The 24,668-nt window shown below is 44.4% G+C and overlaps 1 protein-coding gene across 2 annotated transcripts; it reads right to left on the bottom strand.

The window, feature by feature from the left end:
* Positions 1-19: 19 nt before the first annotated feature.
* Positions 20-24,413, bottom strand: Sgf29 (SAGA complex associated factor 29). Of its 2 annotated transcripts, XM_017312365.2 has the most exons (11): positions 23,322-24,413; positions 16,647-16,742; positions 11,651-11,747; positions 8,795-8,870; positions 7,811-7,883; positions 2,105-2,169; positions 1,132-1,261; positions 919-1,065; positions 726-761; positions 481-643; positions 20-229 (listed from the first exon to the last, which is right to left on the bottom strand). In XM_017312365.2, exons 3-11 carry the CDS (start codon positions 11,723-11,725, stop codon positions 113-115), a joined length of 882 nt encoding a protein of 293 aa, XP_017167854.1. In that variant the 5' UTR covers positions 11,726-11,747; positions 16,647-16,742; positions 23,322-24,413; the 3' UTR covers positions 20-112. The 2 variants fall into 2 exon arrangements, with proteins under 2 accessions (XP_017167854.1, NP_083615.3); NM_029339.3 differs by lacking the exon at positions 16,647-16,742 and having other exon boundaries at positions 23,322-23,490.
* Positions 24,414-24,668: the final 255 nt, after the last annotated feature.

Here is a 24,668-nt window from a genome sequence, read left to right as displayed (position 1 = left end):
TGAGGCCCAGGAGACATGGTGAGAGGGAAGAGTATTTATTTGATCATAGGAACTCCTTTGTAGCCTTCTCCCATGAGGTTGGCAGTGGCAGATTCAAGCCTACCAGCCCGATTCACTTTTTCTTGGGCTCCTTACAAGCCACCACGTACCTCTGGGCCACATTGAGGGGAGGGGAGTAGCCATCTGCATAAGAGGTGTCTTCAAACAGGACTGAGTAGTCATCCTGAGGCTGAGAATACACACAGGAAGGGTCAAGGGGCTTCTAGACCAGGGCAGCCTCTCCTTGCCCTGAGCCCTAGCCGTGTCTCCCCACCTCTCCAGCTTTCCTCTCTACTCTGGAGTCAAAGGGTCTGGTACTACCAGGGAAGCCTATGTGCAGGAGATAAAGGACAACGAGAAGACGGCAGCATCCTAAAGAATGAAGATGACTACCCCTCAAGGGCCTGATATCATCAAAGACCTTCCATGGTGGCTCCTTACCCTCTGTGGTGGGGTGTGGATCAGGGCACGGTAGAAGCAGGTGGTCTGGGGATATAGGGCCAGCACCAGCTGCTCCTTCTGGAACAAGGCCTCAGGGTCTGTCTCAGGGTTAGCTTTCCACTGGGGCAGTGGGATGATGCGCCGACGGCTCAGGGTGTGTCTCCTGGGGGAACAATATAGACCGTGACCAGGGACGCTTCTCTCAGAAACTTGGTGACTCCCCTGCTCCCCACCTGGACACTCACTCTTTGCCTTCTTCATCAATGTCGTCTACCTCATACCTGTGGGCAAACAGAAGGGAAACAGTGCTGGAACAGAAGGCACAGTTTATATCTGGGAGTGGGGTGTGAGATGGGATGGAAAGGGGCTGAAGAAGCTTGAGGGAGCCCCGCCCAGCACCCTCTGGTGTGGTATGAATGCAGTCAGGCACACACTCACTTGTTGGTAGCATGGCTGTAACTGACTACTTCAGCTAGGATCCACTGTTCATCCCCTTCCACAGCCTTCACCCTAGCAGCCACCTTGTCTCCAGGTTTGGCCACATAGTCCCCTGAGGCTGGAATGGCTCCACAGAGGGGTGGGGGCCTGTAGAGAAAGCCTGTTAGTCTGGCCCCCCAACACCATCCCTCTCTGGCTAGTTCCTGCCCTCACTTGTCACCAGGTTTCCCGATCCAGAGGGGCAGGGTCATGGCGGACTGCTGCAGCAGTGTCATCAGCACCCCTCTGCGCATGGTCTTCCGTGGGGGCTCTGAGTCATTGTAGAGACCTGCGATCTTGGCCGCTGTGGGAAGCAAGTGTACCCCTGAGGTCCTGTGCACGGTACCTGACCCAGTCACACCCAGCAACTGCTCTGAGCTGGAGCACTTTGTACCAGGACTCCCCCAAACTCATCCACATCCCTTCTTAACAGATCTAAGGCTGAGTCTAAGGAACTGACTGACAGGTCTAACTACCAAATGGGTGAGATGTCAGGAAAGTGGGCACCTTCATGGAGAGGAACTAAAACAGTGCACAGCGGGCCTTCCAGGATGCAGGTTACATTCTGTCCCCTGACTGAGGTGCTGGGCCAATGACAATTCCTGAAATGTATACCCATCTTTATCTCCTTTCTACCAGTGCATGTAATTTTAGCAAAAGCTGCACAGATTATCTAGTGTGGATCCTAGGTCTCCTCACATTCAGCTCATCACCCTCTTCAACTGAAAACAAACAAAAATTGCTACCACGGTCACAGTAAGGGTAAAGAGTTGCCTCTGTGGTAAGGCGGAGGTCATGAAGCCAAGGCAACAGAACCTGAGGAAACCTGGAAGGCTGGGGGCTAAGCAAGTTTCCAATGTGTAGCTGGCCTGGGAATATAGAGGGTGACAGACTGTCACCAAAGCATACCATAGAGAACAGTACAGGAAGGAAAGAGATGAGCAGCTCTGGCCAAGTGACTAAGGGCAGTAGGAGGGGTGGGTAGAGAACTAGGCAAACTCTCTGCCTCTGAGTCTGTGCCAGACAGCTCTGTGGGGTGACCCTATCGATTTAGGTCCTATGTTCCCCCTGCTAGGAGCCGTGACTATTGTCCCCTGAGCCCCCACCTTGCCTGGTAAAGAAATGCCCTGTGTTTTCTCCCACTCACCAATCCGCCTCTCTTCCAACAGAGACTTGATCTCAGCTATCTTATCCAGCGCTTTGCGGAGGATGCTAGGCAGGGAAGGGAGAAAAGAATGCTGGGTGAGAGAGGCACTCAGCACAGGCGTCGTGGCAGTGTGGCCTCCTCAGACCAAGTCTATGATGAAAGCTTCAAATCCTGTGGGTGTGCTGGATGACACCTAATCTCAACACTCAGGAGTTTACAGCAATTATGTTGTGAATGTGATGCTATTTTAGCTGCAATGAGTTCCAGGTTTGCCTGGGCTAGAGTGAGACCTTGCGTCCAACACAAAAGGAGAGACTACAGAGATGGCGCAATGAGTTAAGTACCTGTTGTGCAAGCCTGAGGATCTGAGTTAGATTCCCAACACCTATGTGAAAGCCAGACATCAGGGTGTGTTCCTGTAATTCCAGCATTGAGTTACCATAGAGACAATCAGATCCTTGAAGCCCATTAGCCGAACAGCCTAGCCAAATCAATGAGTCCCACATTCAATTAGAAACCCTGTCTCAAAAACTAAGGTGGATAATAATCAAGGAAGATACCCAATGCTGGCCTCTGGTCTCTACATGCACACTCATCTCACATGCCTGGGAACCTACAAAAATACATGTACACACCACATAAACATATATATACCACACATACAAAATATTAATAAAAAGAAAAAACATACAGACCCTAAAGAGAAGGTCTGTATGTGTTACAATTCTGTGACAGCAGCCCCACAGGATTATAATATAGGCAAACAAATTTTACTGCTCATGACACCCCTGACAGCAATTGAGGTTTGGTCTTTTACTGTGTATTGTAATGCTAAGTGCTGCCCCCATGTAGACCTAAGTGAGCTATGTGATTCAAATTATTTCTGATTGGTGAATAAAGATGCTGACAGCCAATAGCTGGGTAGAAGAGATATAGGCGGGGTTTAGGGTTAGAAGAGAACAAGTAGGGAAGAAGGCAGAAGAGAAAAGCTGCCTTGGGTTAGGTGAGTTATGAAAATGTGGCCCCAAGGGCTGGCCAATTGGAGTTAAGAGCAGCCCAGATGAAACATAGTAATAACTCAGGGTTATCAATAGGAAAGTAGATTCTAATAGCATAGAGGGTAGAGAGATAGCTGCACAGCTCTTGTGCTGTTTAAGGCTTATTGTAAACATAAAGGATGTGTGTGTTTTATCCAGGAACTAAATGGTCAAGGGCAGGGTAGAAACCTCAGACTGGAATTAAAAATTTCTACAACAGACAGTTTAATGTCATGGTGTAACATGTTACATGCTCTACACAAACAGTCATATTCAAGCAGGGCATGTACAGTCATATACAATCACACTGGATTATAGAAATAACTGTGACACACATCTCATATTCACACATCTCACATTCTCAGAATGTTTTTATTGTGTAAGAGGCCACAGTGAGTGTCAATAAATCAAAGTTTATGTCAATGCCCAGTGATAGTCACACCATGGGATTCATCAATGACAAGTCTCAGAATGTTAACTAACCAATGACTACATTTTTTTTTTCAGTACTAGGGATCAAAACAAGGGCCACTTGCAAGCTAGGCAATTGCTCTTCCACTGAGCACTGTCCCCAGCCCTGTTTTTCAACTGTAAACGCATAAATGGCAGTCAGGCATGTGGCTCATCTTTAGTCTCAGCACTCGGTAGGTAGAAGCAGGTGTATGTCTGAGTTCCAGGCCAACCTGGTCTACAAAGCAAGTTCCAGGACAACCAGAGCTACACAGAGAAATCTTGTCTCAAAAAACCAACCAACAAACAGAAACAAACACCACCACCAAAAAGCACAAATGGCGATGTAGCAGAAAGTAGAGACAACCCTAAGAAAGCGGGGACTGAGAGGTCACTGACACCACTCTACCCAACTCTGCAGGAAGCTGGCCACAGTTCTGGCCTGAATGACAAGGAGGGATGTCTGATTTGAGTATACCACTCCCTAACAGGCTCGTGTGTTTGAGCAGGTGGTCCTTAGCTGGAACTTTTGGCAGTGGTTCAGGATCCTTCAGGAAGTGGGGCCTTGCTAAAGGAAGCGGGCTGGTAAGATGCGGTTCTTCCTGAGTTCTGCTTCCTGAGTACAACGTAACCAGCAGCCTCCTGTTCCTGTTGCCATGCTTTCCCTTCCATAAAGACAGCCCTCTCAAAGCATGAAGCCAAAATAAATCCTTCTTCCCATTAAGCTGCTTCTTCTGGGAATTCCAATATAGTAAGGAGTAAATACATAGGGAAACTCCGGGAGCTTCCAAGTAGCAGAGGGAAAAGAGGGGCCTAGAGAGACGAGCCCAGCTCAGTGTGGGCCCCAGGCTGCAGGGACTCATTCCTCTAAGACTGAAGCCATTCCCACTCCTGTGTGTGATCCGGCTGCCTGGCCTCCAAGCTGGCAGAAGATAGCATACAGCTTCTCCAGAAACTGCCTTATCCCAGGTCTTGTGAAATCTCACGGAGAAGGCTTCAGTGTTAATCAGCAGGAACAACTAACTCCACTGTGGGTCACTTTTTTTTTTTTTTCTTTTTTCTTTTTTTTAGACTGGGTTTCTCTGTGTAGTCCTGGCTGTCCTAGAACTCACTCTGTAGACCAGGCTGGCCTCGAACTCAGAAATCCGCCTGCCTCTGCCTCCCAAGTGCTGGGATTAAAGGTGTACGCCACCACTGACCAGCTGTGGGTCACTTTTATTCTGTTTCCACAAACCCTTGGCAAAGCTTTAGCTCGTGAGTGCTGGCACCCCAGAAAGCAAAGAATGATAGTCAGGAGGCCAAAGATACTGTGAAAGGCTGATGTCGCTGTGGGCCTGCTTGGAAAACACGGTCCTAAGTCCAAAACTGCAGTCTACATGACATCAAAAGAAACAATAAAACCCATCAAGAGTCCAGCCCAGTGCTTCAGGAAAAAAAAACAAAGGGTCTTCACTAATAGTTACTGTGAAAGGGGATGTTCAAAACTGTCACAAAGCATTTCCCCACACGACATTTGGTGATTACACAATGGAGAACAGAAACCTGGGAGATCCCACATCAAGCAAGGAGACGAATAGTAACTTTCTAACAGAAAGTCGTTACCTTGCTACAGACACCTGCAAGCTCAGGCTCAAACCTGACCAGAGAAGTCAGGAAGCACTGAGCACACCCATGGGAGGGACTACTACAGAATAACTAACCTATAACCCACAGAAGGTCAAGTCACAGAGGGATAAGAGAGACTGAACCAAGATCAAAGAGACTGGTCCAGATCAAAGAAGACTGGAGACAAGACATTGAGCAATGGAGATCTGCACTAGAACAGGACCTGTCTCATGGTGAAACATAAATTTTCTGGGTCACAGTTTATAACTGATGTCCTAATTTTGAGATGATTACAGTTTTATAATCATGTCTCAATAGATATGATATATAATAAATATTAAACATTTATATGATACATAAGAAACAGTATGGTGTTGACTACATATCACCCAGTGGCATGAGTTTGTCTGACCTAGTTTGAGAGTAGTTGGACCTGGCTGCCTCATCTCTTTTGCTTTCTCTCTTCCAGCTGCTAGGTTGGGAGTGTTTAGATATTGTTTAAGAGCCTAAAAGCCTGAATTAGCAAAAAGACTTCAAGGTAGGCCCATGTTTACCTAACCACCTTCTAAGTGCTGAATGTTGGGTAAGTCATGACAGGCATTTCATACCAAACTCCTGTGTGAGTCTTCACTCTGCCAGCAGTCAGGAGAGGAAGGGGCAGCTTGCTTTTTACTCTCAGATGAAGACCTGGGGATGTGACTCAATGATACAGAGCTTGTGTAGTATGTACTACAAAAGGGAAAACAAACACACACAGCACTCTGCCTTCTGCAAGCTCCACTAGCCCAGGTGAGTGGTCTTCTGCAGGAGTGGAACCCATCTATTGCCTGTTCTGTGCCCCAGCCTCACATGGAGAGCCTGTCAGATCCCTCCATACACACCAGCCTCACATGGAGAGCCTGTCAGATCCCTCCATACACACCAGAAACGTCGGCAACCTGATCTTCCCATCTGTAAACCAGCTCCCTAGTGAACCTCCAAGACTGCTGCTCCTGAGCCAGCCTTTTCTTGCTACTCTTCTACCATGTCCCACTCACTTATTACCACCTTGGGTTTGGTCTTAACTGGCCTTGAACCCCGCCCCAACCCTTCTTTTTATTGCAGCTTTAGGCTTTATTGGTTTCCTGAGGCCTCTGAAGTGAGGCCTGAGATATAGGAAGCCCTTATGAACTGAGCCATGTAGGGCTACTCTAGTTCTTATCTCATAGCTGGCATCCTTAGGGTCCTCAAAATGCAGTCATCACTAAAAAACATCAGGCAAACACTTCTTAGGAAGGCTTAAAGTTAATTTTCTGGCTACAACCTGCTTTAAAAAGTAGAAAGCCTGGCAGAGGTGGCATATGCCTTTAATCCCAGCACTCAGGAGGCAAAGGGAGGTGAGTTTCTAAGTTTGAGGCCAGCCTGACCTACAGAATAAGTTCCAAGACAACCAGGGCTACACAGAGAAACCCTGTCCCTGTCTTAAAAAAAAATAGTAAAGAGAATTGGCTACACATAATGCCACATTAGCTGTAACTTCTGTCAGAATCCGATGAGATGCGTTCATTTAAAAATAAGTATGGATCTGGAGAGATGGTTCAGCAGTTAAGAGCACCAACTGCTCTTCCAGAGGTCCTGAGTTCAATTCCCAGCAACCACATGGTGGCTCACAACCATCTGTAATGGGGTCTGATGCCCTCTTCTGGTGTGTCTGAAGAGAGCAGTGGTGGTGTATTCATATGCATAAAATACATAATAAATAAATCTCAAAAAAATAAAATAAAATAAAATAAAATAAAAAGTAAGTGTGCCGTAGAGGACCTGCTCAGCACCTAGCAGAATTCTGTGGACTTCCACCTTAGAAACCAGGCTTCCCATTTCCAAGTTGTATGGGTTTTGGCAGATTTTGTATTCCCTCCATGATTCAGCTTCCTTGACAATAAACTGGGACAACACTATAAACTACAACGAGGAGTGCCTTGGGAATCAAGTGACGTGAATAAATATATGAAGTATTTGGGCCAGACATGGTGGTGCACATCTACAATCTCAGTACTAGGGAGGCAGAAGGAGGCCAAGCTCTGTGAGTTGGAGGCCAGCCTGGTCTATATGGTTAGTTCCAGGCCAACGCTACATGGTGTGACTCAGTATCAACAAATAAAAAAGTTAAGAAAGCACTTGGAATGGTACCAGGAGCACAGCCATGCTACCCAGTGGTCCTTGTTACCATTACAGGCTGCATTTGTCTGTATCCATAGCAGGGGAGGGTCAAACAGTTTGTAGTATCTGATATTATCACCACATAATCCCACTGTATGTTCACAGTCCAGTAGAGTTATTACTCTGATTTTAAGGACAAGGCAACAGAAATTCAGCTGCCTGCCTGCCAGGTCATATGACTAGGAAATTGTATGCGAGGACATGGCTTGCTTTACTGCCATCTATAAAGCAATAAGCTAAAGGGAAAGACTGGGTAATGAAGCAAGAGCTTGGGAAGGTTTAAGCAATGGGAGAGGATGAGCAGGACCCTCTTCACAGAAAGAAGGCAAGTAGGGGCCATGGTCTCCGAGCATATGTGGTCCAGCCCCGGAGGACAGGGGCCAGAGAGCAGTAGCACCCTGAAGGTGGTACTCACTTGCACTCGGCCTCCGCATCAGTCTTGGCGGTTGTGTAGAGGCCTCGAAGCTTTGTCCGGTAATAAGGAGAAACTATAAACACAAGGATAAGGAAGTGTGAGCAAGAGGAGGTGGCAGTATGTGGCCTTGATTCCAGGATACCCGAATTCAAGCTTGAAGAGGCTTGGAGGCCAGGGCCTGGATCCTAGGCTTATAAGAGTTTAAACATGCTTCCAGGAGGTTAGTAAGATGGCTTAGGATGCAAATACCAGGAACTAAGCTCTATCACTCAAGGAAAAAAAAAAAAAGCTGGGCATGCCAGATGTTATATTTGTTTTAATCTCAGTACTTGCAGAGGCAAGTGGATATCTACGAGTTTAAGGCTGGTCTGGCATACACAATAAGGTCTAGGACAGCCAGGGCTACATAGTGTACTGTGTCTACAAACAAACAAACAAACAAAAACTGGAAAGAGTGAATGGTGCCTGATGAACATATATGCTCATACACAACCACCCCCAACACACATTTAAAATGGTCTCCCTGTTCAGCATGATCACATTTCCATATGGTAAATACAGCAACATCATTCCTGAAAAGCATCCGAACCTGTTACCTAACACACCATGACAGTTACTGGGAACAGTTACTGAGAAGTACGCATTGTCCAAAGTAGTCTAACTTAGAAAGCAGCAGGCACAGGGCGTGGCCTGTCTTGGGGCATATGCAGAGGCCATAGGGGAGCTCTGCTGTAAGGGTAAGTTCTCCTGCACACATGACTGTCTTTCTAGTCCTGAGCTGTGGGTCTCTGGGGTCCTTTGGTGCAGGGCAGTCTGTCATCAGTCCCTGCCACTTTAGGTCACTCAGCCAAAAGGAATAACAATGCTAAATAACAACTTTGGAATATGCAGATACAGCAAAAATCGCTTTTGAGACACAGTAAGGTCCTGTTCCTAGCTGCAGCTCCTCCCCACCTCCTTTCTCTCCTGCCCTGAGTTACTCACTCTTGTTCTCTGTCTGCATCCGCTCGTGGGTTTTCTGGATGTTCACCAAGTTGTGCTCACTTCTCGACCGCTCTTCCTGTAAGAATGAGGTCAAGAGGCCATGAGGCAGACCTTCTACACTAAGGAAAGCCCACTGTTTACATAACGCCCCCTCTGTGGTACACTGCTCTGTGGGATCTGACAGATGCCTCAGGCATCTCTATGGTCACAGCATTACACACAGTCCTACCTCTTAAACACCCTCCATGCTCCTGCTAGCCTCACAACCCGTCCCATGCTCTCGCAGTATCTGTACTTTCTCTAGTTTCCTCTTTTCTGGAATTGCCACACAGTTGGAATGAAACATATGTAACCTACCGGGATCTTTCACTTGGCAAATATGTGCCAGTATTTTATGACTCTTATTTTTTAGGGTACACTTACTACAAAGAAGATTATCTGAAATACTCCCCACTGGCTCCTTGGACAACGTGAGCCAGCAGAACAACCAGTGTGTGACTAAATGTCAATAAGTCAGGCACGATGACACATGCCTTTCAGTCTAGCACTTGAGAAGGAGAGGCAGATAGGTCTACAAATTCTAGGCCAGCCTGGTCTACATAGCAAGTTCCAGTCTAGCCAGGCCTACATAGAGAGACACTGTCTCAAAACAAACCGCACACAAACACACACACAACTTCCATGAGCAAATGCTTGGCAAGTTCCTGGTAATAATGAACAAAACAGAGCAATGACATGCCTAACATGTCACAGTATGCTACAGGCACAAACATATACCACTCTCTATTGTGAATGAAAAATAAAAGCTATTTTAAAATACAGGAGATGGAGAGATGGCTCAGCAGCTAAGTGCACTGGCCGCTATTTCGGAGGACAAAGGTTCTGTAACTGATGACCTCTTCTGGCCTCTAGAGGCACCAGGTATGCATGTAAAGAACATGTAGGCACTCACCTATAATCATAAAATAAAAATAAGTCTGAAAAAAAAAAAGATTAGTGCACTAGGTAGATTCAATTCCCTGGCACTCACTCAGGACAAACTACAGGTGTGTGTGATTATCACCTTCTAGTACTGGAGAGAGGCGCAGTACATTCTGGGGTATGACACACATACCCTTACCATACCTAGGCCATTGGTATACATATGCAACATGAGTGGGAAGAAAACTGCTTTGGGAAAAGATGTCCTGTGCACTGTGGAAACAAGACAAATTGTAGCCAGTCTTTTGTTACTTTGTGGGTCTTCCACCCTTCCAATCCCCTAACACCAGATAGGAGAGAAAAAAGATAGAGGGGAGAGGAAAGAGAGCCCTTAATAAAGTCAGGGATCAGAAGGGGAAACATTAAGACTACCTTCTGCTGATTAGGGGTGTTGGGTTCCTTGAGGCACGTAGAATCTTCAAAGTCAGGATATCTTATTATTTCTTCTTTTTGCTCAACTACTTAACAAACCACAACCAACAACATCCAATAATTAACCAACAACCCACAACCCACCCTGCCTCTTGGGGCCCTAGCATTTATATATTTATATATATTGTGTCCTTGCCACATATCCCACACCTGAGACTAAAATGAAAACATATTCTTATATTTGGTTTTTTTTTTTTTAGATTTATTTATTATTTAGTATATGTAAGTACACTGTAGCTGTCTTCAGACACACCAGAAGAGGGCATCAGATCTCATTACGGATGGTTGTGAGCCACCATGTGGTTGCTGGGATTTGAACTCTGGACCTTTGGAAGAGCAGTCGGGGGCTCTTACCCACTGAGCCATCTCACCAGCCCTTATATTTGTTTTTTAAAGAAAACAAAATTCCAAAATTATCACTAACAAATTCATAATGAATGAGGAGCTTCATTCACAGGAAACAATTATTAATTAGAATAAGATGATCAAAGTGAGTTCTCTTATAGGAAAAGGCAAAGAATGGAAGTCAATCTAGAAATAGTGAGAGCCTCTAGAGTCAGGCAGACCCACCAAAAAATGCTAAGCAACTCTAAAACCATCCATTGTGGGAAAAGAAAGAGCTTAAACCTCGACCCAATAAGGCCAGGTAGGTATTTTGAACAGACAGGGGCCAGAGTTGGCACAAGACAAAGGCCTTCCATCCTTGCTGCTGCGCCCCATAGGCACATTGGGAGTCCATGGACCTCTAGTCCATGGATGTCTCTGGGGTACCTTAATATAATGATGCATGTGACTGCTCCTGACCCAGTAAGAGAGCAGCCTAAGCTATGTCCAGAAGTACAGTCAATACCTGTAAGAATTACTCTAAAACTCTGCCCATCCCAGAAGGTGGTAGACTGTAGTATATAATGCCATAGTAATCTGTCTGATACAAGTTTTGAACTAAGGCAAGGTGGCTGGCTTTATTTTCAACTGAGCTGCAACTCAGAAATGTGGCCTTGGACCAGGTATTTAATTTAAGCAGCCCAGGGTTAACTAGCAGGTCTAGGTTGTCTAAACTGCACACACTGACTAGACCCTAGAAGTTAACTAAATCTTCAGACTGTCTTGCCTAGTAAGAGCATTGTGTTTACTTGGAGTTTGGGAATAGGGGAAAGAGAGGGGTGATGGCTAATGGTTGTGGGTCTAAAACTAATCATGGTTCCAGTTGTACAAAAGGTCACTAAATTGTATGCTTTCAAAAGGTCTGGCTTTTAAACAAACAAAAAGAGCCCTGAAATCTTGTACTTGACAGAAAACCCAACAGGAAGAGCAGTCAAACACAAGAATCCCTCCTTCCGCCTCCTGCACAGCTCTTAGCTCTTAGCTCAAGCACTTGAGGTCTCTCTGAACACAACCCCATCTCCATACAGCTTAGCCTCACCGCCCAGACTTTGCTCTTACCTGGGTTTGCTTGATCAGCTGATGGAGCTCTGTGAGAAGCTCTGCAATTCGAGAATCAGCAGACACAAGGGCCATGGGACGGGCCTGGGAAGGGCATCTGCTCAGAGAAGGAAGAAAGAAGGGAAAGCTATCATTGCCTGCTATGGGTTGAACTGCATTTCTGCTATGTAAAGTCCTGATCCGTGATGCATGTGAATGACCTAGTTGGAAATAGAGCCTTTGCAGATCAAAGCCATGAGTAGAATAAAACCTTTAGGAGTGACTGTGTCCTTATAAGAAGCAGCAAACGCATGCAGAGGGAAGACGGCCATATAACCACAGAGGCAGAGATTGGAGTGATGTGGCTTTGAACTTGAGAGTTTTTGCCTTAGCTGTCAGAGTAGCCAGAATGATAGCCAAGGACCACCAGACTCTAAATAAGACTTTATGTGAAGATGGTTTCCAAATCACAGGAACATTATTTTCTTACTAGAGAGGAAAGATAAATTACACACACACACACACACACACACTTGCTCATAACAAAGTAAATGTATTCTAGTAGTATTATGATGAAAATAAAATGTTTTTATTTAACAAAAAGTAAGCTAGGCAGTGGTGGCACACACCTTTAATCCCAGCACTTGGGAGGCAGAGGCAGGCAGATTTTTGAGTCATATCAGACCCTGAAGCAAAACAATTGATAAGAGTCTGAAATCTGAGGGTAAAAAGTGTCTGAAAATCTGAATACTGAATGTAAAAAGCTTATCAGACCTTTAAAGGTGTTGAGCAGTGCCTATGGATAAGGGATATAACCAAAACTGGTTCTAACGTGTATCATGCTAATAGGTCAAGCTATAGCTAAAGGTAGAGGTCTCCAATATATCAAAATTGTTTCAATTGCTGGAAATACGGTCACTTACAAAGAGACTTAAGCGACTGTGACCAAACCAAAAGCCTCAGATCTCAAAATGCCTGGTGTATCACCTGAGAGAAATACAGCATTTTGCATCGGAAAAGCAAACAAGCCATTTCTAGGGGCAAAAGGTTCCTAAATCTCAAAGAGAAAGGCTTTCTGGGGTGTGTATTCAACATAGCAAAGGCTGTCATTGGGTTCAGGAACAAAGAGTCAAAAGAGATATTCAAGATAATTTCATAATGTTGGAAAATGGCCTTGGGGGCCTGGCTCAGGGCCCTGAAGCAAAAATCACCAGCCATTTCAGCTAAGGAGTAACATGCAGACTGAAAAACCGTCACTTAGCATTGGAGATTTAATGCACACTACTGCAGACGGGGGGCTCTACACCTGGCTACAGAATGGACTCTATAAAGATGTGTTAATATCAGAATGGAAGCCAGTTAAACTTTTGTATTGGGAACACAAATTTACTTATATATCCACAGGAAATGAAAAGCTGTAGATCTCATCAAAACTGATAAAGATGAGAGAGCAGTAGAAGTCTCCTGAAAACCTTGTCCACACTGACCTGAAAAGTGCTTAATTGAAAAACATCTCTGTTTATAATTTCCCACTATACACAGCACAATTAGTGGCTTAAAACAGAAGGCGGGAAATGTAGTGAGAATCCTGAAATTTTGGTTTCTTTTAAAAAACACAAAAATACTATAAAAATGGTTTGTTTGGTTGTTGTTGTTTTGGTTTTTCTAGTGTGTTTTTATTTTAATCCCAGGTGTGGGGATATGGGTGCTTCTTCAAACTGACTGTCCCTGCTGGCTAGCATCTTCAAACTGACTGTCCCTGCTGGCTAGCATCTTCAAACTGACTGTCCCTGCTGGTAGCTTCAAACTGACTGTCCCTGCTGGCTAGCATCTTCAAACTGACTGTCCCTGCTGGCTAGCATTTACCTTGTACTTTGGCAGAAGCACGGTTTTGCCAGCTGCAGATAGTTTCTGCAGTTGTATGACATTTGGAATTCTGGGAACTTTTCAGAGCGTACATAAATTTGAGGCCTCCAACAGGGGAGGTCAGGTGGTTGTTGGCCCTTTATAGAGGTATTTGCAGTTTGTTAGTAGCTGTGGTCAAAAGTGATCAAAGAAGAAACAAAAGGAAAGAAATCAGATTCAGGAATTTTCCTGGGGGTGAGGAGGATAAAAGATGAGAAAAAGAAGAACTCACAAGGTAGCAAAGACTGCTACACCTGCTGGCAGAAATCAGGAGCGACAACTCATCCTTCACCTCGGAAGGGATTTCTCCCTGCACAGCACAAGGCTCCGCAGAGTTTCACTGAGGTGGAGCCCCTTGAATTTTGGCTGCACTTCCTTCCCATCCTCTGATGCACATATGGGCTACCAACAAGTTCAAAGTAGTTGCTACCTTGGTCCAAGCAGCATAATGTCATCAATTTTGTAAACTAATGTAATATTTTATGGAGAAACAGAAAATCAAGAGCCCTTCTAAGTTATGATACTGTTAAAAGACAGCTGACTCCATTTTTATTTTAGTTAAAAACAATATTAGAGGGCTGGAGAGATGGCTCAGCACTGACTGCCCTTCCAGAGGTCCTGAGTTCAAATCCCAGCAATCACATGGTGGCTCACAACCATCTGCAGTGAGATCTGATGCCCTCTTCTGGTGTGTCTGAAGACAGCTACAGTGTACTTACTTATAATAAATAAATAAATCTTTTTAAAAAACCCAAAAACAAAACAAAACAAAACAAAACACAATGTTAGACTTTCACATCCTTAGCTACAGGTCAACTTTTGTTGTTGTTGTTCTACTCTTGTGAATTACACACTGCAAACTGTTTCCTTTGTTCTGAGAATTGACTGATCATAATGTTTCATGGTATGTTAACTGTCAGACCATAAACCTACAGGTAACTTTCCCAAGACCATAAAAATAACTGTAAAATTCCCATTTTTAATCACTTGCTCATTTGTCCTAAAAAGGCCTTTCTGTTTCTGATCTGGGAGTACTCATTCTACTACCAAGGAGAACTATAAGTTTGGCCTGGTCATAAAAATAGAATTTTACCTTGCAACAGCTTGGTGTTAGCTCATTTTCGCCACCATAACAACACTGGGCTGGAGAGCTAATACACCTGAGGTAAAACTGTAAAGGTATATTGTTGGCTTGCCAACTGAAGGCAAATTGCTTCTGGTGGTCATTATGGCCGTACTGAGAAAAAGGCATTTGCTAGATCAATAGCTGCATACAGTGTGCCAGGAAATGTGTTGATTTGCTCAAGTAAGGATGCCACATTGAGGTCATTCCTTCAAGAAGACAAGACCTGAGCCCCCCCACCCCACCCCCCCAAACACCTGTCACATTATGAAAGCAGAATGGACTTAAACTCACATTTCTGCCTCAGCCTCCCAAGTGCTGGGATTACAAGTGTGTGAAACTGTACCCAGGCTGTTTTGTAAGATAAGATCTTTATATCTTTGTGGGCCCCTTAGACCTCTGGGCTGATGTAATTCACCTAGCTCAGCCCTAGAGAAGCCAGTATTATGGCATGCACCGCATGATGCAGCTGACACAAGCTTTTACATTGATGTATATTTTCATTTTCCAAGTCTATTCTCAGGAGTGGAATTATTGGATCACTTGTGTCTAGTCTTCAAAAGAACAGCCTGGTTATTTTCACAGTGGGTGTGCCATTTTACTAACAGCAATGAGATTCTAGAATGTCTGCATCTATGCCAACATACACCACTGTCTTTTTGCTATTGTCATCTTAGTCTGATATGGTATCTTGTTTGTTTATTTTGTTTTTGTGCAGTATAAGAACTCAGATAATGACACAGGCTTTGCACAAACAAAAAATCGTGTTATGAAAAACAGCTTACCTTGTTGAAGTCATGTCCTCAAGACTCAGTTTGGAGGAAAAAAAGATTGTACTTCCTAAATATTTAAGACATGTGCTTCCAAGAGCACAGTTCAGCAATAAAAAGAGAAATAACTGAACTCAGAAATGGAGAAAGGGCAGTTTGCCAGAAGGTGGTAATATAAATGATCACTAATGACATGAGTAGATTCCATTATCATTAGCTATTAAGGACTTGCAAATCAAAGCAACCGGGGCCAGAGAAGTAGTGCAGTGGTGGAGCATTTGGCTGTCCTGGATCTCACTCTGTAGACCAGGCTGGCCTCTAGTTCAGAGATATACCTGCCTCTGCCTCCTGAGTACTGGGATTAAAGTGTGAACTACAATGCTCAACACTATTTTTAATATTTAATTGTATATGTGCCTGGGTGTGTGTGTACCACATGCATGAAAGAGCCTTCGGGGAGCAGAAGAGGAGACAGATTCCCTAGAACCGGAATTAAAGAAGTTGTTAGCTGCCACATGAGTGCTGGAAACAGAACACCCTGTTGAGCCACCTCCCCAGCCCCTATAACATTTTTAACACCACCTTTTCACATAAAAAAGAATATGTGCCAAAAAAAAAAAAAAAAAAAAAAAAAAGAGCCTAGTGTAGGGTGCACACCTTGAATCCCAGCACTCCAGGCAGATCTCAGTGAGTTCAAGGTCAGCCTGGTCTAAAGCTACAAAGTGGCAAAGTGGGACCCTGTTGCCAAAAAAAAAAAATAAGTATAAACAGTCATGATGGCATGCCTATAATCCCACACACAGGGGGCAGGAACAGTGGTAGCTTGACTTCAGGGCTAACTGGGGCTATCAAATAGCAAGACCTTGTCTGAATCTATCTCCAAATTCAAATTTCAGAAAGTCTGAAACGTCTAGTTATGGGGCTAGAGAGATGGTTCAGCAGTTAAGAACATTTGCTGCTGTCTTAGGTAGGGTTTTGTTGTTTTTTTGTTTTTTGTTTGTTTGTTTGTTTTTTTGAGACAGGGTTTCTCTGTATAGCCCTGGCTGTCCTGGAACTCACTCTGTAGACCAGGCCAGCCTCGGACTCAGAAATCCACCTGCCTCTGCCTCCCGAGTGCTGGGATTAAAGGCATGCGCCATAGGGTTTTATTGCTGTAAAAAGATACCATGTCCACAGCAACTCTTATAACAGAAAAAACATTTAACTGGGGCTGGCTTACAGTTTCAGAGGTTCAGTTCATTATCATCATGGTGAGAAGCATGGCAGCGTGTAGGTAGACATGGTGATAGAGGAGCTGAGAGTTCTACATCTTGATCTACAGGAAGCAAAAAGGGACTATGTGTCTCACCGAACACTGCCTGAGCATAGATATGATTCAATGCCAGTCTCCACAGTAACACACTTCCTCCCACAAGGCCACACTTCCTAACAGTGCCTGCCACTTCCTATGGCCAAGCATTCAAATATATGAGTCTACGCAAGCCACATCTATTCAAACCACCACAGCCACTCTTGCAGAGGAAATGGGTTCAGTTCCAGTATCCACTTGACTGCTCACAACTATAACTCAGTTCCAAGAGATCAGATATCCTCTTCTGGCCTCCAAGGGCACAAAACATGCATGTTATGAATATTCATACATAAAGTAAGACACATACGCATAAATCTTGGGAGAGAAAAATGTCTAGCTGTGTGAGACATGGTGGCCTGTGCCTTTAACTCCAGCACTCTGGAGAAGGAAGCAGGCAGGGCTCTGTATTTGAGGCCAGTCTGGTTTACAAAGCAAGTTCCAGGTCAGTCAGGAGAATATAGCCAAACAGCCACGGGCTCCTCCATTTACCCCAAGGCTATGGCCAACCAAAACTTCTGGAAAGTGCCTAAGCCCTGCACTTAAACTTTATTCTTGTTTTGTTATGTTTTCAATGTTGTTTTGAGCTGCCAAATAACTTTTTTTTTTCTTTTTTTCTTTTTTTTTTTTTTTTTTTTTTGGTTTTTCGAGACAGGGTTTCTCTGTATAGCCCTGGCTGTCCTGGGCCAAATAACATTTTTAACACCGCCAAATCATTCATTTTCACATAAAAAAGAATATGTGCCAAAAAAAAAAAAAAAAAAAAAAAAAGAGCCTAGTGTAGGGTGCACACCTTGAATCCCAGCACTCCAGGCAGATCTCAGTGAGTTCAAGGTCAGCCTGGTCTAAAGCTACAAAGTGGCCAAGAGGGACCCTGTTGCCAAAAAAAAAAAAAAAAAAAAAAGTATAAACAGTCATGATGGCATGCCTATAATCCCACACACAGGGGACAGGGTTTGTACACCAGACTGGCCTCAAATACAGAGCCCTGCCTGCTTCCTTCTCCAGAGTGCTGGAGTTAAAGGCACAAGCCACCATGTCACACAGCTAGACATTTTTCTCTCCCAAGATTTATGCGTATGTGTCTTACTATGCAATTCTGACTGCCCTGGAACCTTAGACCTAGAACTCACAGAGATCCATCTGCCTCTGCCTCCCCATGCTGGGATTAAAAGTGTGTGCCTGCCACCATGCTGAGTTTATTTTATTGCTTTAGAGGCAGGGTTCCACTGTGTAGTTCAGGCTGGACTGAACTCCTATTTCTCCAGCCTCAGCCTTCACAGAAAACTTCTGCTCTTGCACTTGTCACTCATGTATATGACAAACTGTTTTACTGACTGCTCTCCCACAAGATGACAAGCCTGGAGCATACAGGCTGCCACTCTAGTCATCTTTTTGTTCTGCATAGGCCTTTGCACATACTACTGTCAGATGAGATTGCTGAATGGAGCTGAGTCCCCTTAGAGCAGTCTTTCATCTTAGAACACTGGAACAGGTTTGAAGCTGAGCTACTCAGGGTCTTCTCTGTCTCCATGGTACTAACATCTTCCGTGAGAGACTATTTACTCCCCCGCCCCATGCAGAAAAAATAAATTACACCCCTTCATAATTCCATTCAGTAGCATTTACTAATTATCTAAGACATAAAAGATATGCAGTAGTGAAAGAAAAACAATGCAGAATGGACACAGATATTAAATAAGTATAGTCACATGCCAAAGAATGCCACATCAGCAAAAACCAGACTGAACATGATAGTGGTCCCATGAGATTAAAATGCTCAAAAAGATATATGAGATTATAAATTGAAAACGCTTTCATCACCTCATTATTTCTTACTAAACATTTGTTTCTTGAGTATGGGAGCACATGTGCCACAGTGTTTACTGGTTTTCTTCTTATCATGGGATCAAACTCAGGCTGTCAGGCTTAGTGACGACTTCCTTTGCCCTCATCTAGTATTTTATTGAACTGTTTCTGTGTAAATACACAAACACTTTTCATTTTGTGAAAACCACCTATGTAGTATCTGCTCTAGTAACATGCAGCATATGGAGTAGCAGGCTACCTCATGTGGACTTGGTGTGTAGCAGGCTGATAATCTAGGCTGTGTAAGAGCACTGTGTCCTGTCTGTTTTAGAATAAAACACCTCACAGTGCAATGCTTACAGTGCACTCTCAGCAGCATGTGATACACACGTTCAATATATTTATTCTTAGGGTGAAAAAGCACTAACGCAGATAAATGCATGTGGTGCATTTTAACCAGACATCTAGATCACGTGGGAAGGATGGCACTGGTTGTACCTGGGAGGCAGAGAAGAGGCAGAGGCAGGCGGATCTATGAGTTCGAGGCCAGCCTGGTCTACAGAGTGAGTTCCAGGACAGCCAGGGCTACACAGAGAAACTCTGTGGTTTATATTGAGATGCTGATATTAATGAGAGCTTTGTAAGCAAGAAAAAAAAAGTTAGAGCTGGCTGGGCAGTGGTGGCGCACGCCTTTAATCCCAGCACTTGGGAGCCAGAGGCAGGCGGATTTCTGAGTTCGAGGCCAGCCTGGTCTACAGAGTGAGTTCCAGGACAGCCAGGGCTACACAGAGAAACCCTGTCTTGAAAAAAACAACAACAAAAAAAGTTAGAGCTGAATAGTGATGTGATTTTCGTGTCTGATTGTTAAGAAAAAAAAAATACAAAACAAAACAAACATACAAAAAACAAAAAAACAAAAAACAAAACAAAACAACCCCACCTGGGAAAAGATTCTCAATGTCTAGATCAGGTTGGTCTGTGAGATATTATCTTCATTATGTTAACTGGGATGGGAAAACCACCCGTTCTCAGTGGCACTGTTCCCTGGGCTAGGTCCTGAACTACTGTGTAATGAAGAGGGGGTTGAACACAAATATGAATGCCAGGAAGCATTTGTGAGCCCTAAAAGACCACCAAGGAGCCTTTTTAGATGTAATAGCATTAGGGTCTCTTTATTACAAGCTCAGGTTTGGCCTCCCCTCCAACCCAACCCTGACACAGCAGGACCAGAGGGAAGGCAGAGCAGCTTGAACTCTCAGCAGAACAAGTTTTTATAGGAAAATAGGAAGTGAGGGGTGTCCAGTCTGGCAAGCACCTAATAGAATGACCATAAGCGGACAGATGGGTGCTCTTAAGCAAGACTGTATACAATCACAAACAGTCTGAAAGAACATCTGAAACAATCGGACTAATCTTTGATTAACTGTTGCTAGGAAGTAGCTAGGGAAGAACTCTGGCCAAAGGCAAGCAGTGGGGTCCTTCCTGGTATGTGGGTGCAGCTTGGGTTCTGCTGTAGGTCAAGTTCACAGGCCCTTTTTTCCTTTCCTTTTTTTTTTTTAAGATGGAGGCCAGTCCCAAGATAGAGTAGGTTTGGCCTCTCACAGACACCATGCATGCATCTCTCCCTGCTCTTGACTGCAGCTGTAAGTAGATGCTCCAAGTTCTTTCCTTGGCTCCCCCCAGTGACAGACTACAATCCAGGGTGGTAAGCCAAACAAACCCTTTCTCTTTCAAGTTGACTTTATCAGAAGGTGTTGTATCACAGCAGCAGGAAAGAAGCCAGTACATTATATAAATGGATAAACCGAATACAAACAAGAACACCAGAACTAAAATTCTCAAGCAAAAAGGGATCTACCAAGCACCCACAATTAGGCACTGAGAAATGATACTCCAAACCCTTAGGAACAAACAGGTCCTTACACACTGATAGAGAAGAGTTGGGGAACACCACAAATAGCTCCAAGTTCTGAACCTGAGTATCTGCAGGAACGGGAACACTCGTGAAAGCATGAGAATGTGAGGCTAAAACTAAAGAGCTCAGTTTGGGCCACATTTGAAATGTCTATCAGATACTCAACAGGAGATGCCATGCCAGAGCTGGATTTAAAAATCTGCAGAATTCATGAGACCAAGTCAGGAGGATCACCATAAGTTCAAATTCAGTCTGGATTACAGTGAAATCCTATCTCAAAATGATGATGGTGGTGGTGGTGGTGGCGGTGGCGAGCTGGGGTAAAGGCTCAGTAGTCAAGAGAGCACTGGCTATTCTTGAGGACCCAGATTTGATTCCTAATACCTACATGGTGGCTAACAACCCTCTGTTCCAGCTCCAGGGGGCCCAGTAACTACCTCTTCTGGCCTCCGCATGTGGTGCATAAATATACATCAAGCAGGGCTAGAGAGATGGCACAGCGGTTAAGAGCACTGGCTGCTATTCTATGGGTTTGAGTTAAATTCCCAGCACCCACATGGTGGCTCATAGTCATCTGTAATGGGATCTGATACCCTCTTCTGGTGTGTCTGAAGACAAAGACAATGTACTCATATACATAAAATAAATCTTTTTTTTAAAAAACTACATCAAAGCTGGGGGTGGTGGCACACACCTTTAATCCTAGCACTTGGGAGGCAGAGGCAGGTGGATCTCTAAGTTCGGCTACACAGAGAACCCTGTCTCGTAAAAAAACAAAAAACAAACAAACAAAAAACCAAAAAACTACATCAAGCCAAACACTCATATAAATTAAAAAATATATATTTTTAGAAAACAAAATGTTGCCAGGCATAGTGGCCCATGATATTAATCTTAGCACTAGGGAGGCAGAGGCAAGCAGGTCTCTCTGTGAGTTCCAGGCCAGCGTAGAATGAGTTTAAGGACAGCTAGAGCTAAGGAGACCCAACTCTCCATATATTTGCAAAATACTTTTAAATAATAAAAACATAGAAACAAACCTAAATAAACATAAAACTCAAGCTTGAGTTCAAGGTAGAATTGTGGGGCTGTGACAGCCAACCCCAACCTCATGGTACTGTGTACCTGCTCTATCTACCCCAGTCAATTAGTGACACTTTCCCAGAGCGTTCAGACCTGTGTAATAATTTACACATAACTCCCCTGTGATGGCCAGAGAGATTTATGGTACCAGGCAGTCAACCCTTCAGGGCCTTCTTATCTTTGCCCTGCAGGCAAGATAAGAATAAGATAATTGTGTTCCTGCTTTCTGCGTTTGTAAACTTGCTTATCTGTGGGACTGGGATGAAGAAGTGTTTTATTACTATACAATGGGAAAGAGAAACAACATGGGGAGAAAAACAATGACCTGGCCCAGCTATGGATTCTATAGATAATTAATTGTAAGAGTCACCGTTGCTATCTACCTTTATAACCCTTCCTTCCTTTAACTTTTTTAAAGACTTATTTATTTCGCTGTCACTGTCTTCATGCACACCAGAAGAGGGCATCAGATCCCATTACAGATGGTTGTGAGTCACCATGTGGTTGCTGGGAATTGAACTTAGGACCTCTGGAAGAGCAGTCAGTGCTCTTAACTGCTGAGCCATCTCTCCAGCCCCCTTCCTTCCTTTGGATCCCTCCACACCACATGGCATGCTGTTTGGCTTTAAGGCTGACATCCTTCTGCCTATTACTGCCTACTGCCTAGCAGTAATAAATAAAAGAAATCCATTTCATCTAAATTTGAATTGAGCCTAAGATTTGGTCTTTCCCTGTGGATTCTAACACCACAACATTATACTGATCTACAAGATGTAAATTTGAGGGCCAGTGAGATAGCTCAGCAGATTCAAGTGCTTGTGCCAAGCCTGATACCCCGAGTTCCATCCTAGAAGCCTACATGATGGAAGGAGAGAACTCCTGAAAGCTGTCAATTGACCTCCACAAAAGTGCCATGGAATGAACATGCCTGCCTTCACACACACCAAATATTTTTACAAGATAGAAACGAGAGCACCAAAATAAATTTTATTTTTATTTAAAGTGTGAAATAGACAATGTCCAAGGAGGGAACAGAAAGAAAGGCAAGATGAAGAAGGGTTTATGTATTTTGATGGTACAACCGTTAAAGATGAAGCAATGGAAGCAGGAGTTCTTTAGAGGAGAACCGAGGCAATGAAAGAGGATGCTACCAATCCTGTATCACTGAACTTCGGAATCCAGAAGTCAAGGTGGCTTTGTTAGAGCTGTTTCTGTGAAACAGCATGAGTCAAAGCCTCCCTAGAGAAAGCTGAACATTGACAGGTAGGGGAAGGTGCTGATGAGTAGACGCAGACGTCCTAGGATACATGTGTCAGCCAACACAAGAGTGAGCTGGAGAGTGGATGAAGTTACTGTTGTGAAAATGGACACCTTTAGAGCATGTGCAGTCTGTAATCTCAGCACTCGGGATTGGGGGAGGAGGACTGCGATCTCACGGCCAGGTTGGGCTACCAAAAACTAAGCTTTTGAGAAAGTAGTAAAATGTGCTGATGTCTGGGACTCACATCAGCTGCCGGCATCTAGACTAGCCAGCTCCAGCCGCTTCCCACCTCTTCAGAGAGGTAGGGCGCACGCGCAAGCCCCAGGGCGCCGGCTCCCACAGCCCCGCCCCCTTCCCGTCCAGGGCGCGTGCGCGTCTCCTCAGACGCCGCCTCGGCGAGCCGGGCGCCGGGCAGGAACGCTGGCCTTTCGTTCCCGCGCTGCTTGGAGGTACCTTGCCATGGCCCCGTCCCACCTACCGAGCACAGGAAGAAACAGCACGTCGCGCTGGTAACTGCGATGGCGGGAACAGGCGAATCCCTGGAACGTTTCCTCACAGGGTAGTCTCGCACTTGCGTTCGAAGGTTCGCGGCGCGTCAAGAACCACACACGCTGTTTCTCTTATGAGCGCGGTCGAGCGCGGAGGACTCCTCTGCGCATGCCGGGTACTTCTCTGTGACGTGCTGCATTGCACTCTGGGAAACGTAGTTCTTACTTCGACACCTGTGCTTTGATGTACTTAATCATGATTTAATAGATCAGAGTCAAAGGAACAGAAAAGCATGCGTGAAGCCTCGCTTCGCATGTGAAAGGTGATGGGAGCGGATCCTCTGCACCAGAAGAAAACAACAACAAAACCACATCAGATTGTTGGGGATGAGGAGGGAGGGCCCCAGGACGCAGATGAGAACTCTGTACTTTAAGCTGAAATTTGCCGTGAATTTAAAATGTATCTGAAAATATTTTTAAATTCCAAATAAGCAGTTTTAGGTTTAGTACTTGTATTTTACAGAATCTTCCCAGCAAATAAAAGATTTGGACATGCAAACATTTAGCTACATCTTTGGATACCTACCCTGTGGATGCCTGCCCAGTTAGTGCAGTGGTAGGACACTTGCTTAGCATGGTCCCGGGCTCAGTCCCTAGGGACTGCTCCCACCCTAACTATCCTAATATTTCGTACATAACACCTAAAAAAATCAATATGGTTTGGTGGTTAAGAGCAAGTACTGCTCAATCGTGAAGACCAGAATTAGAATGCCAGCACTTGGGTCAGCTGGCTCAGACTGCCTGTAACTCCAGCTCCAAGGGATCTAATGCCCTCTTTTGGCCTCTGAGGGCACTGCACAGGTGCACATACACATATACATACGCCTGGACATAGAATAAAAATATTTTTGAAAATCTTTTAAAGTTTATAATTACATATTGTTATTCTCTGATAGAATTACAAATGCTATAAGGTCAAGATCATTAGACATTCCCAGTACATAGCACTGTGCCTGGCATACAACAAGCTATCAGATATTTTTCTATTAGGAAACCTTACATTTTAACACTGAAACTATTTTAGCCCCTAGACTAGCAAAGAAATTAATGTATATATATATATATATATATATATATATATATATATATATATATATATATATATGTGTGTGTGTGTGTGTGTGTGTGTGTATACATATATATATATATGTGTGTGTGTGTGTGTGTGTGTGTGTGTGTATGTATATGAATGAGTCTGGGGAGATGCCGAGCAATCAAAAACATGTACTGCTTTTGCAAAGAGCCCGTGTTCAGTTCCCAGTGCCTACAGTAGTGGC

This window comes from Mus musculus, chromosome 7 (genome assembly GCF_000001635.26).
Source record: "Mus musculus strain C57BL/6J chromosome 7, GRCm38.p6 C57BL/6J".
In the NCBI taxonomy this organism is placed as follows: Eukaryota; Metazoa; Chordata; class Mammalia; order Rodentia; family Muridae; genus Mus; species Mus musculus.
This window is presented reverse-complemented; position numbering and strand designations above follow the sequence as displayed.

What these genes read in the sequence shown, in the direction of transcription:
- Sgf29 (XM_017312365.2), bottom strand. Translation starts at nt 11,725, where the DNA reads ATGGCCCTTGTGTCTGCTGATTCTCGAATTGCAGAGCTTCTCACAGAG. An exon ending in GATGCGGAGGCCGAGTGCAA is followed by an intron (nt 2,170 to 7,810) that starts GTGAGTACCACC and finishes TTCCCTGCCTAG; the next exon opens with CATCCTCCGCAAAGCGCTGG. An exon ending in ATCGGGAAACCTGGTGACAA is followed by an intron (nt 1,066 to 1,131) that starts GTGAGGGCAGGA and finishes CTTTCTCTACAG; the next exon opens with GCCCCCACCCCTCTGTGGAG.